The 16,010-nt window shown below is 43.8% G+C and overlaps 1 protein-coding gene across 2 annotated transcripts in view; it reads right to left on the reverse strand.

Moving 5' to 3' along the window:
* The window catches only part of LOC8043099 (neprilysin-11), an 88,475-nt gene that overhangs the window by 14,290 nt on the left and 58,175 nt on the right, over positions 1 to 16,010 (reverse strand). For both annotated transcript variants that reach the window (XM_029994883.3, XM_040215779.3), the window contains 7 exons: positions 14,763 to 14,966; positions 8,522 to 8,602; positions 8,295 to 8,449; positions 6,359 to 6,578; positions 6,174 to 6,272; positions 5,714 to 5,791; positions 5,535 to 5,641 (listed from right to left, as the gene is read on the reverse strand). In XM_029994883.3, coding sequence (XP_029850743.2) covers positions 5,535 to 5,641; positions 5,714 to 5,791; positions 6,174 to 6,272; positions 6,359 to 6,578; positions 8,295 to 8,449; positions 8,522 to 8,602; positions 14,763 to 14,966 — 944 coding nt within the window. The remainder of the gene's footprint in view (positions 1 to 5,534; positions 5,642 to 5,713; positions 5,792 to 6,173; positions 6,273 to 6,358; positions 6,579 to 8,294; positions 8,450 to 8,521; positions 8,603 to 14,762; positions 14,967 to 16,010) is intronic.

Raw genomic sequence — 16,010 nt, forward strand, 5'->3', positions numbered from 1 at the left:
AGAAATGCATAGAGCTCTTAAGTACGGTGTGATTCGGACGGTCTGTGATGGCGCGAAGGCACTCGCGAGGCAAGGACCTCTAGTTGCTTCTATTGCATCTTGGTGAGCTCGAAATATATGGCGCCATAGCAGGCTTTGGGGTGGGAGGGTTGCTTGAGTTAGCAGACAAACGGTGCGTGCGCAGGCACTAGCAAAGTAATTGCCTATCCTCTTGATGAGGTGGAGCTGTCGCTTCCATGCAAGCTTGAGTTGCTTAAGCCATTTTTGCGCGCCGCCTTCTTCGTGCAGTGGGACTCCGAGGACGTGGGTCCAGCGGTCGGGGGTGCGGTAAATGGGTTGATTGGACAAAGTGAGGTGTATTTGGTTGTGGTTATGTTCAAGGCCACCGATAACAAGGAGCCGTGTTTTCTCTGGTGAGTGCTGCATACCGGTGGCCGGTAGCCGTCGATCCAGGACGTCCAGGACCCCTTGCATGGTGGGGGTGGTAGCTTTGGTGTCGAGCGTGGTGTGGCGGGGATTTACCTACAGGGTGATTACATCCGCGTACATTGTGAGCTGGAAATGTTTAATTGTGCGCAGCTCCTTCGCAATCCATCGCGTGACGAGGTTGAACAGCGTCGGCGAGAGGATGGCGCTTTAAAAGGATGCTGAACCGAAATCTGGATTCCCCAAAACGCGGCAAAAGCGTGTAACGGGATGCTACAAACACCAAGACATCACTCATACTGCGAAATCTTGATCGGATGACCGTATTTTTAAAAAAAAAGAGGCGCATTTGGCAGGAATGTTGACGTCATGTTTCTCCGAGAAGGAGAGGGAACGGCCTCGCGTCTTCTCCGCCTCGCGGCCTTGGGGGAGCGAAGCGCAGAGAGGAGGAAACTGGGTACCTTGACGGTCACGCGCCTCGTCGGTCTGGTTCAATCTCGACTTCGTTTTCCAAAAATACGGCCGCCCATTTGAGATATCGCCTTACTACAGTAGTGTTGTAGGGATTGTAGCGTCCCGCCTATATCTCCAGCTCTGTTTTTTTTTTTTTTTTTTGAGGATTGAAATTTTGGTTTATTATCTCTCTAAGGAACTCCGCAGACACTGGGGAACGTGCAAGATTGTTTTGCACCGCAGCTAATTTCTTGGCAAAGTAAGCGCAAAGACAAGGGAGGAAGAACGTAGAGACAGTAAGTAGCGCTCTATCCTGTCTCTACGTTCTTCCTCCCTTGTCTTTGCGCTAATTTCACCAAGATGTATAGCCAACTAGCCCACCAGATGATTTTAATAGAGCTAATTTTTAAAGTACAGTTCTTGAGGAAGCCCCTGACGGCGTTGATGACGGAGCCCCGCATTCCTCGAGTGCTTCGATCACTGCCGAATGTTTCACAGTGCTGAACACTTTCTGGAGGTCGACCGCCACCAAGAGCCCAGGTACCTTGTTGGTACCGCGGCGCTTCTGGCTCACCATGCTCCGGAGGAGGTGCAGGGTTCGCGGGTAGATAAACTGGGACTAAATCAAGTCTGCGCGACGTCGTAGTAGGGGCCGGTTCCTGTTTCTTCCAGTATGTAGGTAAGCCTGGTCAGGATTAGCCGCTTTAGGAGTTTGCATAAGGTGGAGGTTAGTGAGATGGGGTCGAGGTTCTCTACACGTTCCGGCTTCTTCCCCGCTTTGGTGATGGGGTGCACCACCAAATGCTTCCAGTCGTCTGGTAAATTTGCTGTAGCCCATACTGTATTGAGATCGGCCAGGAGCTGTCTTTTCTCGGGCTCATCGAGGTTGCTGAGCATACGCCACTTGATGCCGTCGTTGCCCGAGGCGCTGCGCTCGCTAAGGAGTCCAGTGCCCGGAGCTGCTCTTGCAACGTAAATGGCGCGTCCTGTCCGTTATCGCCGGCGATTCGCGGTTCGTACAGGCTCGGGTCTGGTGGGTTGAACGGTTGCGGAAAGAAGGTCCTGGCCTACCCCTTTTCGAATTGTTCTGGGGTACTGCTGTCGAGTTGAATGGTGCGGGCGATATTGGGCGCTTTGGTCTTGCTCGCCAGAGCTTATTGACTGTGCCAGAGTTCGCAGGTAGCCGTCTTCTCGTCGAAGGTAGCACAGTGGTCAAACCGCCGTGTGCGGGTCAGCCGCTTGGCGTACGGACGGGCTTGTGCTGCCTTGTGGCGAAACACACCAGATCCATAAAGCGCTTGCCTTTGGATATGTACATCTGATGAAGACGCTTGCGGGCTTCGCAGATGTTGGCGAAGTATTTGTCGGGAGTTGTGTCCTGTTAGCACACAACCAGGTGGTGTGTGGCGAATTCTGCTGCTCTCAGTAACTTCGTGGTGATGGGGCGGAGTCTTCGTAAATAGCGATGGCTTGTCGAAAGGCATCCCAGTTGACGATTTTCGTCGGACGTACGCGGTCAGTTCTGCCTCCGGTCGCCAATTACAGCCAGATGGGATAGTGGTCAGAGCCTACGGGGTCTTGGTCGCACCGCCACTCCCGTACCAGGCCAGTGTCAACCCAGGTCAGGGACAGTGTCGTGCTGGCCCTTATGAAGTTCGTATCGCGTTGGATAGCTGAGGTCGTTGGTGAGCCTAAGATGCACGAGCTCTGCCGCCTCTTGAAGTATCAGGCCGTGTGGGTCTGCTGTGCTATGGAGTGGCCCCAGTCCGGGTGATGGGCATAGAAGTCCTTTGCTACGAGGATACGGTCCTTAGGGCATCGTTGCCACAAGTCTTTCATCCGCTAGAACCCGATCGGGCCGGAATGACCGCTTCGGGAGCAGCTGGGTTGGGGTCTCACGTAGTAAGAGACGAGAATGAATGGACGACGTCCTAGAGTGCAGCGGATCGCCACAACTTCTTGAAAGGAGTTGCTGTATCTGGACAGGTCGACTTGGGTCGGTTGAAGATCCTTACGTACAAACACGGCGGCCTGAGTCTTTGACGGTAAGCGACCGATCGTGGGATTGGCCGCAGAGTTTATGCTCTATCGTAAGTCGAAAGTATCTGTTATAACACGAGATGGAAGGGCTTGTTTCCCGCGTTTCTTGCAGTAGGAGTGCTGCCGGCCCACCGATTAGGCGAAAGAGCGGAAATTCAACTGCAGGACGTGGGGGGGGGGGGGGGGGGGGAGCGCGCGTTTAGGTGGTCCGTTGGGCGCCGGGCTTGGGTTCTGCTGTTTGTGCGTATCCATGTTGATTGATGATGGGACCAATTGCTTGAATATTGTGCTGGAAATGTTGCGTTACTCGATGTATGGCCTGTTAGCGTGGCTTGTTGTTGCCGCAGGGCTTTCTGGTGGGTGTAGAGCCTGGACTGTTGTGCTTGTTGGGTCTGCTGGAGCTGGCGTTGAAACTCCGGTATGTCGAAAGGTAGCTTAGTTGCTGTTAATGGAAGGGACAGTGTTGGAGGTTGGGATGGTGCGGGTTAATATGAAGAGGGGGTGGGTGGAGAAGGGTTGCATAGTGGTGAAATGGACTGGCGGTGCTTGGTCTGCTCGACGAGTTTACTCTCCATTCGCCACTTCTCTTTCTCTGGAGAGAGTGGGACCGTTCTAGTACTCCGGTCGTCCCATCGAACCATGTTTGGTGCAAAGGAGGTTGCCCCAGTGGCGAGCGGTCTAGGTCCTCGGTGACTTTCGGTGACTTTATTTGACTTAGTCATCATTGGGGGACAGGTTTGGGGATGGGCAGGGACGAGCGTGAACTGAACCAGGGCGTTTAAGGAGGCAGAGCTCTGACTCGAGGCGAGAATTGGGCTGGCATTCATGGAAAATAATAGCGCTTCACGACAGGGATGAAGAGTAGGAACGAGACAACACAATAGCGCATTGTGTTGTCTCGTTCCTACTCTTCGTCCCTGTCGTGAAGCGCTATTATGTTCTCCAAGTTTCAGTACCAACTCGCCCAAGAATCCGCATGGCATTCATGGTCTCCATTTGTTGGGAAAGATGGGCAATCGTTTCGAGAACCGCATCCGGGGGGGTTGATGGCGGAGGAGGGTGGGGTGCGGAATGCAGGTCAAGTCGGGCTATTATGAGTTCGAATTTGTGTTCTACCTCCTCTTGAAACTGTTCAAAATCAAAGCTAGTTTCATCGTAAGGACGCTTGGGAGTGCGTTCCTGTGATGTCTGTGGACGAGAGGGGGATGAGGTATTGCTCTAGTTGTCAGTGACCTCATCTGAATAAATATATGTGAAAGATGTGTGTTAGTTTCCTGAAACTGAACCTCAGAGTCACCTCTCGTATAGAGCACTGCTAAGTGTAGGCTGTGGAAAAGAATTCTGCTTTGGGGAGTTGTGTCTTCTTGCTCAACAAAATAATGCAACATGTTTTTAATAGAAATTTATGCCGAAATAGATTATGACAAAATACCCAAATTTTAAAAAAGAAAAAAAAATTGAAGGCGGTGTTTTTTTTTTATTGGCATCGGAAATGTTTGTTGTTTGCTTTTTCCCCATGTTTACCTAAATATATCCCGACTATTGTATCAGTAAAATACCTAATTTATTTGTTAAATATTAGCCATATGTAAGTAGAATACTAACTGCAAATTATATGAGAAGGACTAAATTATTTCACGAGATACATGCCTCGAAATTTTGACATTTGTCGTTCGAGCAAACAAGTTTGGAAATTTTTAGAAAAATAAATAAAATTTAAATAAATTATATTACTTTATACTACAAGCAAGCTGTACTTATAGGTTGTTTTTAGAAAGTATTAGAATTCTTCTAATTTTATAATTTAAGTTATTCAGTTTCAAACGTGTCCCCTCCATCAGTGTACGTTAATGCAACTGTCCACCTTTTCATGCCTTACGATTTTTCCTATCCCCCAATTTTTTTTTCTGGTCTGGTTTCTGGTTTATGGTCGTGGGTTTGTTTATACTAGACTATAGATAATAACATATAAAAACATCAGTTGATTTAAAAATATTGACCAGCCACACGTTGGCGCGATCCTATCTGAAATCACCCATATATATTTTACTTGCGGAGGAAATGTGAATAGCAGTAATTTGTGAAAAGAGGAATGATTAACATGTAAATTTAAGCTTTAAACTATAAAAAATTATGGGCTGTTGGTTTGATCTCCGTCCGGTTTTGGCGTTATTTCCATTTATCTTACAGCGTTGAATGTGAAAAACGCAGGCAAGCTGGTGAACTAACTGCATAATGATAAACCCGAGACTGAGAAAATAAAAACAAATTTAAAATGGTGTCTGCTTGATTGTCACTTTTTAATTGTTCCCAGTCTCGGGTTTATCATTATGGTCTTACAACGTTTTTCTTCTTCGTTTGTCTGCCGATATAGTCGAATGGGTGTCATGGCATCCATTACCTTTAGCTACGCTCCCCAAGACAATATAGCGCTTATCGTTGTCGAAAATAAATTTGCATCTCTTTGTGCACCAAAATCTGTCGTTTTAAGCCAAATGTGCAGCAATTATGTGAGTGTGGTTCTGACCCAAGAAAATGCATGTCGGTAATTATTCAGGATAATATTTTCGTTACTGGCCGATTCCCCGCTTGGTATTTCACAGAACTCTACTCACTCTGGTTCTCTGGGCGAAGTGAGCTCCCGTATTTGCTGGCTGTACTTCTTGATTCTGTGATACGTCAGTCTTCTCAAGAATGGCTTTGTGCTGTTAGGAGCCCCTCCCTGGAATAAGTCTTTTAAAGTATGAGGGTTGAAAAGCGCCTTTTACGCGGAGGAGCGCACAGACCCACTCACCATGGCGTAAAAATCCCAAAGGTTGTCGGGGTTCAACAGCCAGTCAGTGTATCCAACCAATGCTTTCACACGTTCGAGCTGCGACAAGTTTGCTCCATCAATCACAAAAGAAAACAGATGTGGACTGCAAATCGCCATTTTATTAATTAAAGGGGGGGGGGGGGGGGCTAGCCCTGGTAAGATGGTTATCTAAGTTTTTACCAGTTTGGCGCATGAAGAAAGATTAAAAAAGATTTTTAAAAAATTCGCGAAAATTTGACCGAGATATTTAGAAAGATGGCGGGCTGCTCTTTCTGAGCCAGAAGTTGAAAACGAAGGAGTTTTCACGCCCGAATTGTAAGATTATCTGCCTTTCAGTGGTTAAAGGCGCTGCCACCCGAACACAAAAAGAGCAATGCTTATCTTCAGTGTCCATAATTGTGTGGTGAAGTAGGGCTCCCTTCTCCAGCCGACACCTTACCTTTCGAAGGAGGAGCTCTTTGGCGTGTTGGCCGATCCACGAAGCGGCGCGTATCGTCAAACCGAACTGGGCCTTCGCTTGTTTCAACATGTGTTTTGTCTGCAAGACGTTTGAGAAATTATTTCCACAATGGCAACGTTACAATGGTTATTTTTTCCAAGTGGCACAGTGCCATAAGTACTTGCCAGTGCTCTCTGCTTTTCTAATCTGGCCTTGTTGATACGGAAGTAGTGATGGTAAAGCACCAGTCTCATGCTTTCGGCAATCTCTCTGCACTTTTCTGTTCGGTTGAAGTTCAACCCATGCTGTGACATGTACTCGTAGTACGTCTCGAGGACTTGTTCTCGCGGTGAAAAATAAACGGTGTTTATGAGGGACTTGTAGCCGATGTAGTTTGCGACTGCTCTGTGAGGAAACGTGAAAGAAGCTTATAAAATCGAGTTGGGATTCTTGGTGAAATCATTTTGGGCATGGAACTCTTTTAGCAAGGAAATCACGAGCGCTCCTTAATAGGCTGGTTCATACATTTGCGTTAGTCTGTTACCGAGTGCGCTGTGATATCCTGTGACGCCTAACGACAAGAAACCCCACCGGCACCACCGATCGTGCAGCTCTGGAACACTTCTGAATGCGTATTTATTTCCTATTAGTTCCTATTGTTTGCAGTCTTTTACCTCAGCCTTGAAATACACTTTAACAATGTAATAAACGGTTATTCCTTATAGATAGTTCGTAGATCTGACTTCGAATATATGAATATTGCAAAGTAGCTAAGAAAATTCTAGGGGATACTCGTTGTTGTTTGAGACCAGGGCAGTAGTGCTAGAAGAGAAGATATCAGGACATAGATACATTCTGTAAAGCATGTGGAGAAAAGAAAAAGACGGCTGAACATATAATACTTCATTGTACAAATAGTCGCAGGGTTTCACCAGTGGCACAAGGCGATTCGTATTTAGTAAAAGCATTTGCTTTAAAGTCAGCGACGAGAAATAGGTGTTGTAGAAGCATCTCGCACAGGTTATCGGACTGGTGGCATTAATCAAGGAAAAAAAAAAAGTTGTTTTGTACTTTTCCTTTATGTCGGGCGGAAAATGCGCGCTGCAGGTTGCGAAAGGGAACCGCCGTCACTTTCGATTGTGGAGAATGGTAAATTAATGCTCGTGCATAGTAGCGATATTGTATTATTTACCGTGCTCTATTAATTACGAATTTAGAATTATACCGTTAAAAGGCTTACCCTTATTTATTTATTTGAAGCTTTGACGAGATGGTGCAAGGCGCCGCCCGATTAAAAAGCTTCAGCTCAATTCATTCACTTATTCATCGTTCCACTAATCTGTGGTGTGTTCTCTCGTCATAAACGCTGACAGAGATCACAGGGTACGCGGTCAGTGCAACGTAAATGTGTGGACCAACCTACGCTTGGCCGTCAGTCCGCCGCCAGAGACTTTTGGTCAAAAGGGTGAGTCTGTCCAACACTTCCTTTAAGCAAGGCCATATTGCTAAATTTTTTGACGTCACGTAAAGGAGGTCAACGCGGGGCACCAACTGAACGCGAATGCTTCGTCAGCGTTCGGCTGGGACATGGGGTCCAATCACCAAGGACCGCTGAATGCTGATGCAGTACTCGCGTCCAATCTGTGTCCCGCGTCGGCTTCCTTTACGTGACGTCAAAAAAATTCAGGACCGCGGCCTTGCTATCTAGGAAGTGCTTGCATGTCCCGCCACTCGGCGGGGGTAATGGACACTTGTGATTGGTTTAGCCAGTGACGATGCACTTTTAGCGCCGCTTGGTTGGCTCCATCTGATCGTAGCGTCTGTTGCACTCGGACTAAAAGTAAAACGAAGCATAGGCGTTTGCAAGTGCGGCCTCTGGGCGCCGCCATCTTCCTGCTGGTGTGGGTAGATCGTCTGATAGTCAAGCATTGCTGAGTCAAGTCTGATAGTGAAGCATCGTCTGAGTCAGAGCGTCGCCTTAGCGATGCTTGACTATCAGAGGATCTGCCCACACCAGCATCAAGATGGCGTCGCCCGGAGGCCGCACTTGCAAACGTCTATACGACCGAAGTCAAACGCCTGCGTGGGTGGCTTAAGGTTTGGTGTGCGCTGTAATTGTACCTTGTTTGCTGTTTCTTTTCCATAAACTTGGCAAGAGCCCGGAGTCGATCGACATTTCTCACAAGTACGACGTCCTCGTCTGTCATGTAAACTGGCGATGTGTCGTTCCCGAAAGCAGGGTACGTCAGCAGGCGGAAGTACTTGAGCCAATCTACCTGTGGGAAAGCGGTTCTGTGAACGGGCATCACAATGGTCTCGGGATGATTTCAGAGCAGAAAAGGACATACCTCCGTTATAGCCTTACTAAGTTCTTGAATTGTCATCCTTGAAACGCCCTGCTCTGGCATGCTGTTGAAAGGTTTCAATTGCTGGAAGTGAAACAGTCATGAACCTATTTAAGCAAGATAAAAAAAAATCTATTAACCGTTTTTCTTTATATGCGAGTGTAGCGGAAGTTACGAGAGCGAGTTCCGGGCTTTTGGGGCCCCAGCAAAGAACGCACTTTGTGCAGTGCATACATACATCATCCAGGGCAACGAGCTTGTATTTTCGGCTTCACTTGCATATAACGTGAAACCAACTATTTAAACAAGATTTATTAGTAGCTCTTCAAAAGTACAGTTTAATTAACAACTTTTTTATTGATGAAATCTATGCCATATTAAAACAAAAACAACTTGATTTCTTAAAGTTAGATTAAACGCTTTATTTTTTGTTTCGCTCGATTACAAAATGACGACTGAAGCGAAAGGTAGAAATCAACCTCTACGTTCCGATTTGCTTTGAAGAGTCGTTTGTTTTTGCTCGTGTTCAGCCTTGTATAATTCATGCTCGCTAAAAATATTTTGTTTAGAAAAATACACTTTGAAAACGTCAAACGATGAGAAAAACGGTGAATAAAAATATTTACGGTGGTATTTTCGCTGGAAAAGTTTGATTTAACGAATCAAATTGAAACTGGTCAGATTAAATCACAATTTAAATAGTGATTTAAATCGCGATTGAGGTCATGTTGATTTTTCCTCTTCACCAATTGTTCGGAAGTCATTTATACAGGGTATTTACTTTTAATTTGAACACATTTACTAAAACAGAACAACGTAAAAGTTACGCTAATGCTTATTATGCAGGTGAGTTATTCGGCCAGGAGGATAATATTAGTTTGCTAATCTTTACGATAAGTCGAATAATTAACTAATTTTTATTAAATATTTAATTACTGAAGATAAATACACGGTTTCACTTAGAGACTTGCTAAGATTAATAAAAAAAGACACTAAATCAGTCATTTTTAAAGTGACTTGAAGAACGTGGGAAACGCGAGGATGCACTAATGTTACCACTTGTGCTTTTGGCGCAAAGCTAGCATTAGGGAAATCCGGATAATAATCTGATCATACGAGCCCCCCCCCCCCCCCCCCCCGGCCTCCCCTTCCCCTCCCTTCCACCAGCTTTGCATCTACTGCATAAGAAGTAAGTTTGGTGCACCCCCGCATTTCCCACGTGCTTCAAGTCGTTCTATAACAGTGATTGAGTGGTGCTCGAGCAAGTTTGTAATTGAAACAATATGTTTATTTTTAAAAATTGAAGAGTTAATTAAAACATTACAGTTAATTAGCCTTCTTATTGTGGAGATGAGCCGGCTCTATGATGTCCCCCTGACCGTATAACTCACCTGCACAAACAGCATTAGCGTACTTTTTACAGACTTTCGGTAATAAATCTGTGTGAATTAAAATCAAACAGCCCCTATAAATAGGCAAGTCATTTATGCAAATAGCGTAAAATGGGCTCCTAAATCGGGCTCACGAGGAAAGCCGGAAGTCAATGAGCTGACAAAAAATTAACATAATAAACAGTAACAAACAGAACAATTAGAAAATTAGGTATTCCAGGAGAGCACGTAAGGATCGAGATTTAGTTGACCGAGTTTGTAAAGCAAAGGTTTGTAAGAAATTTTATGAAATGTTTTGTAAAAAAAAAGAAAATGCAAAAAAGCGCTGCCATTCTAGGAGTCAAGGTCAAGTATGAGAGCAGATATTCAGTCTCGCAGGGTAGGGATTTACGAAAAATATGACGGGAGTTAGGAACAAAAAGAAGCGGAGTCTATAGAATTAACCGATGAAAGAAATTTGGTGTTCTGAACTTTTATGGGGCGTGCGGACTAAAAGCAACGATCAGAAATTAAAAATACTGTGCTTATCACCACATTTGTGGGAAGGGAAACCGCTTTCTCTATTTTCAGTATCCAGCTAAGACACAAAAATACAATATCGCTAAAATATCCTTAAAATAAATAAATGTAGATTTTAGACGAAGTAAGCAAAAATGCGAGTTGGTTTGGGTCACACAATTGGGATGGGAGTGTAAAGGTGTGTTAATAAAATTTAGTTAGCTACGTTCAAGACGTGTTGTGTTTGACCCCTTCTTTCGTCCGTCGTCTCGGTTGTACATTATGCATGTTTTAGTAAACAAAAAGTAAGGGCGCAAACGAGCTGGTGTACATTGCACATGGTTGAAAAACCCCGAGACTGCGGGTAAACGACACAACACTAAAAAGTCTCTAGTCTGATTTCCCAAAATATTTTATATAAATTAGAGACTTTTTAGTGTTGTGTCGTTTACCCGCAGTCTCGGGGTTTTTCAACTATGTTTTAGTACTTTGAAGAAATGCAGAGGTAATTTGTCGATTCCAGATGTTGACAATATGTTTGTTTTTTTTTAATATTCAATGCTCATAACTATACTGCCGTAGAAAAAAGCGGATTCATTAAAAAACTGATTAGGGTAGATAGGCTAAATGAAGATTTCAATATTACAAAAGGCTTTTACAAAAGTATAATTAAGTACATATGGAGAACGATACCTCTGGGTGACAAAACCATTCTTTCGAGTAAGCAAGAAAACAGTCCTTTTATTTTTTATTTTATAACATTCCAAGATGATTCTTTTCTTTTACAAAGATGGAATTATATTGACTAATGTCTGCTTGAACTGTTCAGTGACTGTAATTAAAAGGGATCGCGGCTGCCTTGTATTCCTCTCGACGTCTCACATACAGATAATTTCGCAAAATTTTCTTATAATCCCAAAAAGTCTAATTGTTAGACCGGTTTAGAAGTAGTGGACCTACTTGAAATGAGTCAGCTAATTAGAAAGCCCAATTTATTTGATCACAAAAGTGTTTTATCAGCCGAATTTCACTAAAAAACTGTCACAAAGAAACGTAACGTTAATTTCCTTTGCTAAATATGGCGGGGACTGTGAAGGCACGTAACCGCGTCATCCGACCAAGTCACGTGACATTAATTTCTTGGGGGTGGCGTTGCGAGGTGATGGATTGCGCTCAGCAGATTCTGTGTTCCCCGGTCTTTGTCGGCATGGTCAAGGATGCAGTTTTTTTCACCATTTTCAACCACTTTCTATTGAATATTTTGGGAAATCAAGCAGAGACCTATTGAGCAGGCCAGCTAAGATAATGCTTGTGGCATCAAAATTACCCTTACTAGAGTCAAGGCGATGTTCCGTAGTATTTATTTGAAACACCGGCTGAGGTAAGTAAGAGTAATCGCCAACGCCTGGTCTGTAGACCGGTTAAATCTCATTAAAATAATAAGAGCGAGCAGAGGGTTAATGTGTCAGTGATTTTATGTGTTGGCTAAAGAACACATAAAAAGTACTTGAAGTAAAGTACAAAGTAAATGCGAGCTTACGTACTTTAAGTAAAGTATTAGGTACATTGGGTGCAATGTACTTCTAGCAAAGTACCACAAATAGAATGTACTCTCATAGTAAAGTAAAAGTACTTTTTAACTGAATCAGGAAAGAGTACAAGTATTCTTTCATGATGCCCTTTCATTCCCCTATATTTCTTTTAATTGGTATGCATTGTCCCAAAGATAATCAGGGGTGCATCAGTTATTTTCGGAAATGGCAGCAAATATTGAATAAAGTCAAGTGGATTAAGAGTTGACAAAAGAACATTTTGTGATACATATTTAACAGGACCAATTTCGAGTTATGTATTTTGAAATAGGGGGTTGCACTTTCCTCGAAAAGTACCATAAAAGACTTTAAGTACTAGTGCATTCTCAGAGAAGGTTGTTGAAGCAAAGTACAAGTATTCTAAACCCCCTGAAAGTAGTGCTTTAAGTATAATGTACTCAAATTACTTCCCAAGACTAGATGTACGGGCGCGCGTGCTCTCTCCCATTTTAAGTGCCGATTAAAGCTATGCGCGCGCTCTCCTCTCCTAATGCCAAAAAAAGTTGCCCCTGAATATAGTAAACACTCCATGAACTTTCGAGAAAAAAAAGACGGAAGAATTCAAGTGGAGGGAAGGATTGCAAGTATCAGTGTTGGTAGGAATCAAGAAGCACCAGACCAGTAAGAGGAACGATAAAATCACATAGTGGAAACAAGCGCGCCATATGAATTCTAAAGCCACATTGTGTGTAAAGCGATGTGAAATTCGGAGCAATACGTTGCGGCGGGCGATAGCAAGCGCACACGATAACGTACTTATGGACACATTGCAAGCTCTCACAAATCAGTTCCAGCTGATGTCGCAATATCCACACGATAACGTTCAAGGTTTTCGTTTACCGTGATGAAATTTTCTCCTCTACGTCTGCGTACAACTTTCAACACAGGCAACATACTCGTTATCGTAGAAAACACTCGAAAGTCACGTTTCAATTATACAGCATCATTACTCAATGACGTGTCAGTAAATAATGACAGGTCAGCGGGGCTGTGGGTGACACCCTAGCTGTTACGCGGGAAAGTTAATGCCCTTCCATCGAGTTCAATAGTCTGATCGGAGAATCGGTTCGCAATCCTAACAACGAGCATCTCGCGTGACGCGCGCTGATTGACTGATCACATATAATGACAGTCGGGGGAAATGACATGAACTTTTCCGTGCGAAATACTTTTTTACATACAGTAACACTATTTTACATCAATACTTTTTGTTATCACTAAAAAAATACATGCTGGATTTTTGCCAAAGCGAGCAACACGAGCCTCCTTTACAAAGGCATCATCATCCACAAAGCAAGTGTGTCTTCAGCATCGACGAACTAGGCTTTCTCGAATATGTTGTTGACAGTCAAATAATTCTTCCCTTGTTCTACAAAATCAGAAGTCAGTACAAAACAATTCTCCGCCGCCTTGCGTCCGCAAACTGAATAGATTGCATTAGTTAATTTATTCAATTTATTCTCAAATATGTTTATAAATATTCGTCTCTGTACTGATCAGACAAACAACATGACGAATTACATGCATTAGGTCTGGCTCTGGAGTCTGAACAAATCAAACCTCGAATAATTTCAAGAAGATCAACTCTCTCAGTTCTGATGCAATCCTGCTTTATCGTCGCCATATGAAGCCTAAATAGACGTCAGAGTTGATGTCGCATGTGGGGAAACAGGAGTTGTTTAGCAGCAGCATGTAAACAACAACTTTAAACTTCAAGCAGTAAAAAAAAAAAAAGATCTAATGCCGTTTGAGAAGTACCAGGATTCCAATTAATATATTCTGCTGAAGCTTCCTCGTCTCGGCACAGATTGACGAATTTAAATAATTGCGCCTAGTTCCGTAAATTCATGGAGGGCTCAGCTCCGCTGTTTTATTTATAAAGATTCAGTTCTAAGAACTTTAATGGCTGCTGTTTTCTGCAAAGGCTAACTACACCAACCATCCGAAAAGCTCTGATTATTTGGTTGCAATAAGTAAAAACTTGATAAACTTCAAATTTTAGGTAAAAATAAACTAGAAAAAAAAACCACTCCGTTTTTGTAAAAAAAAAAAATGTAAACAACGACTTTGAAAATGCAGAACCTTATCCATATTCTATATTGACGAACAAAATGCGCATAGGAAAAAAACAAAATCTAAAACTTAGGAACTTAACACTTTTTAGAAGGTTCAAAACAATCTCCCTTGCCTTATGCGTGTGTTACAGATATAAAACACAAAACATTGATGGTGGTGTGCGGCACATATATTTACCTAAAATATCGCAAATCAAAAAGATTCTTAACTACAGCTAGAAGAAAACAATGCCATTTATGTGCCATCGGACAGGGAAGGTGTGGTAGGTAGCCGTGGCCAAACGACAAAACTGACCTCTTGAGAACCCTTGCATGTTTTTGTTATTTCTATCAAACTTAACTGTGCGAATTATCATGGTTGTCATGTCTAGTTATTACAGACCTCTATAACGTAGATATTCTGCTATATAAACAAGCGTTTTGTGAATGAACTGGGTAAATACATGCATTTTTGTCTCGCTATTATAAACAACTCATATTACGGACCTTTTGGTTTTGCTAAAGGTGGGGGGGGGGGGGGGGGGGAGGGGAGAGCTGTCCATGTTAACGAGATATCACTGTGATATGCCATTTAATTCTCACATATGTTATTATGATATATGGGTTGTATGAGTGCATATGGTAATGCCAATATGGCTGGAACTTCAGTACGTTTGTAAAAACACCCTTCTTTTGTGATACCGCTTACCTCATTAAGGCTCCTCGCAAACTGAAGCATCTCTTCTATTTGAAGGTTTATATCTTTCATCCACGCGTCATTTTCCCATGAGATGTTTCCACCGTCGGGATACCGGTACTGAGTAGCAACCGTTCGAAGGAATCCTTTGAGTCCATTCACCGCTGTCGCATTGCCCAAAAGTTGAGGTGGGAACATCGAGGATTGAGTGTCGAGCTGCAAGGTTCAGGAAATCACAGATGGTCGTGAGGATGCTTCCAGGGAATGGTCTTGGGCGTCGCAACAGGAATCATACATGCCAACATCCCAGTTAAAAGACAGTGCTTAGGTCGATTTTTTTTTTCAGACTAGCAGCAGTTTAGCGATTAAGTACACGTAGGAGAGCGCGTTGAAAACTACAGAATACACAGAAAGAATAAAACACATGAAGGACGAACACAGACGCACACAGTTCTTTCAATGAGCAACGAACATTTATGAAATGCCCATGACACTACGACCTTGAACTTCAAAGAATTGAAATAAAGAGAGCAAAAAATTCTTCAGTTTAACGATTAGCAGTTCATTTTCTGACCCACAAGCAGTAGCGAAGACGCCTGTATTGACACCGGCAAAACACAAAGCGCAGTTTTTTTTTCCCAATTGCCGAGCCTGCAACAGGCGCTCGTTGCCACCCGTCTTGTTTTGGCTAAACCTGCGTGCTCGCTCAGAGCTCACAAGACACCCAAAGCGAAGGTAGGAAATTGGGCACTGGAGACGGGACAACTAAAAAAAAAAAAAAAACTTCCTGCCTCTATTATCTTGCCAACACTCGCAACCAAAAGCGTCGCTATGATCGGCTCTCCACTATGGGCAAAACCATAGGCATAAGAGCACTGTCAGACTGTCAACTTCGATGGGGTTGATTTGAGAACGCGATGGCTCCCAGCTTTCATTGTGCTTTTTAAACACACGATCGAACTTGTCGTCGGAACCGATGACAAGTAGCCAGAATCGCCTCTCCTGACGTCACGGCGATGCAAATCCCGGTCGTGACGTCACGTGTGGAAGACACAGGAAGGCGCCACAGAAACATCTCGGCGCCAATAGACCATGGCACAAGAGTGCTTTTGGCAGCTGTCATTCCAGACATTCGTGCGTCTGGCGCGCACTTCCCTTGCATGCCCAAGTGGCAAGCTCGCGCCGCTGGATATTTCTTATCGCGCGTCGGACTCTTACTTTTCCCTAACTGTGAAATGGGAATCACACGCAACCTCTTAT

This window comes from Ixodes scapularis, unplaced genomic scaffold, assembly GCF_016920785.2.
Source record: "Ixodes scapularis isolate PalLabHiFi unplaced genomic scaffold, ASM1692078v2 PGA_scaffold5__190_contigs__length_132052651, whole genome shotgun sequence".
Lineage (NCBI taxonomy): Eukaryota > Metazoa > Arthropoda > Arachnida > Ixodida > Ixodidae > Ixodes > Ixodes scapularis.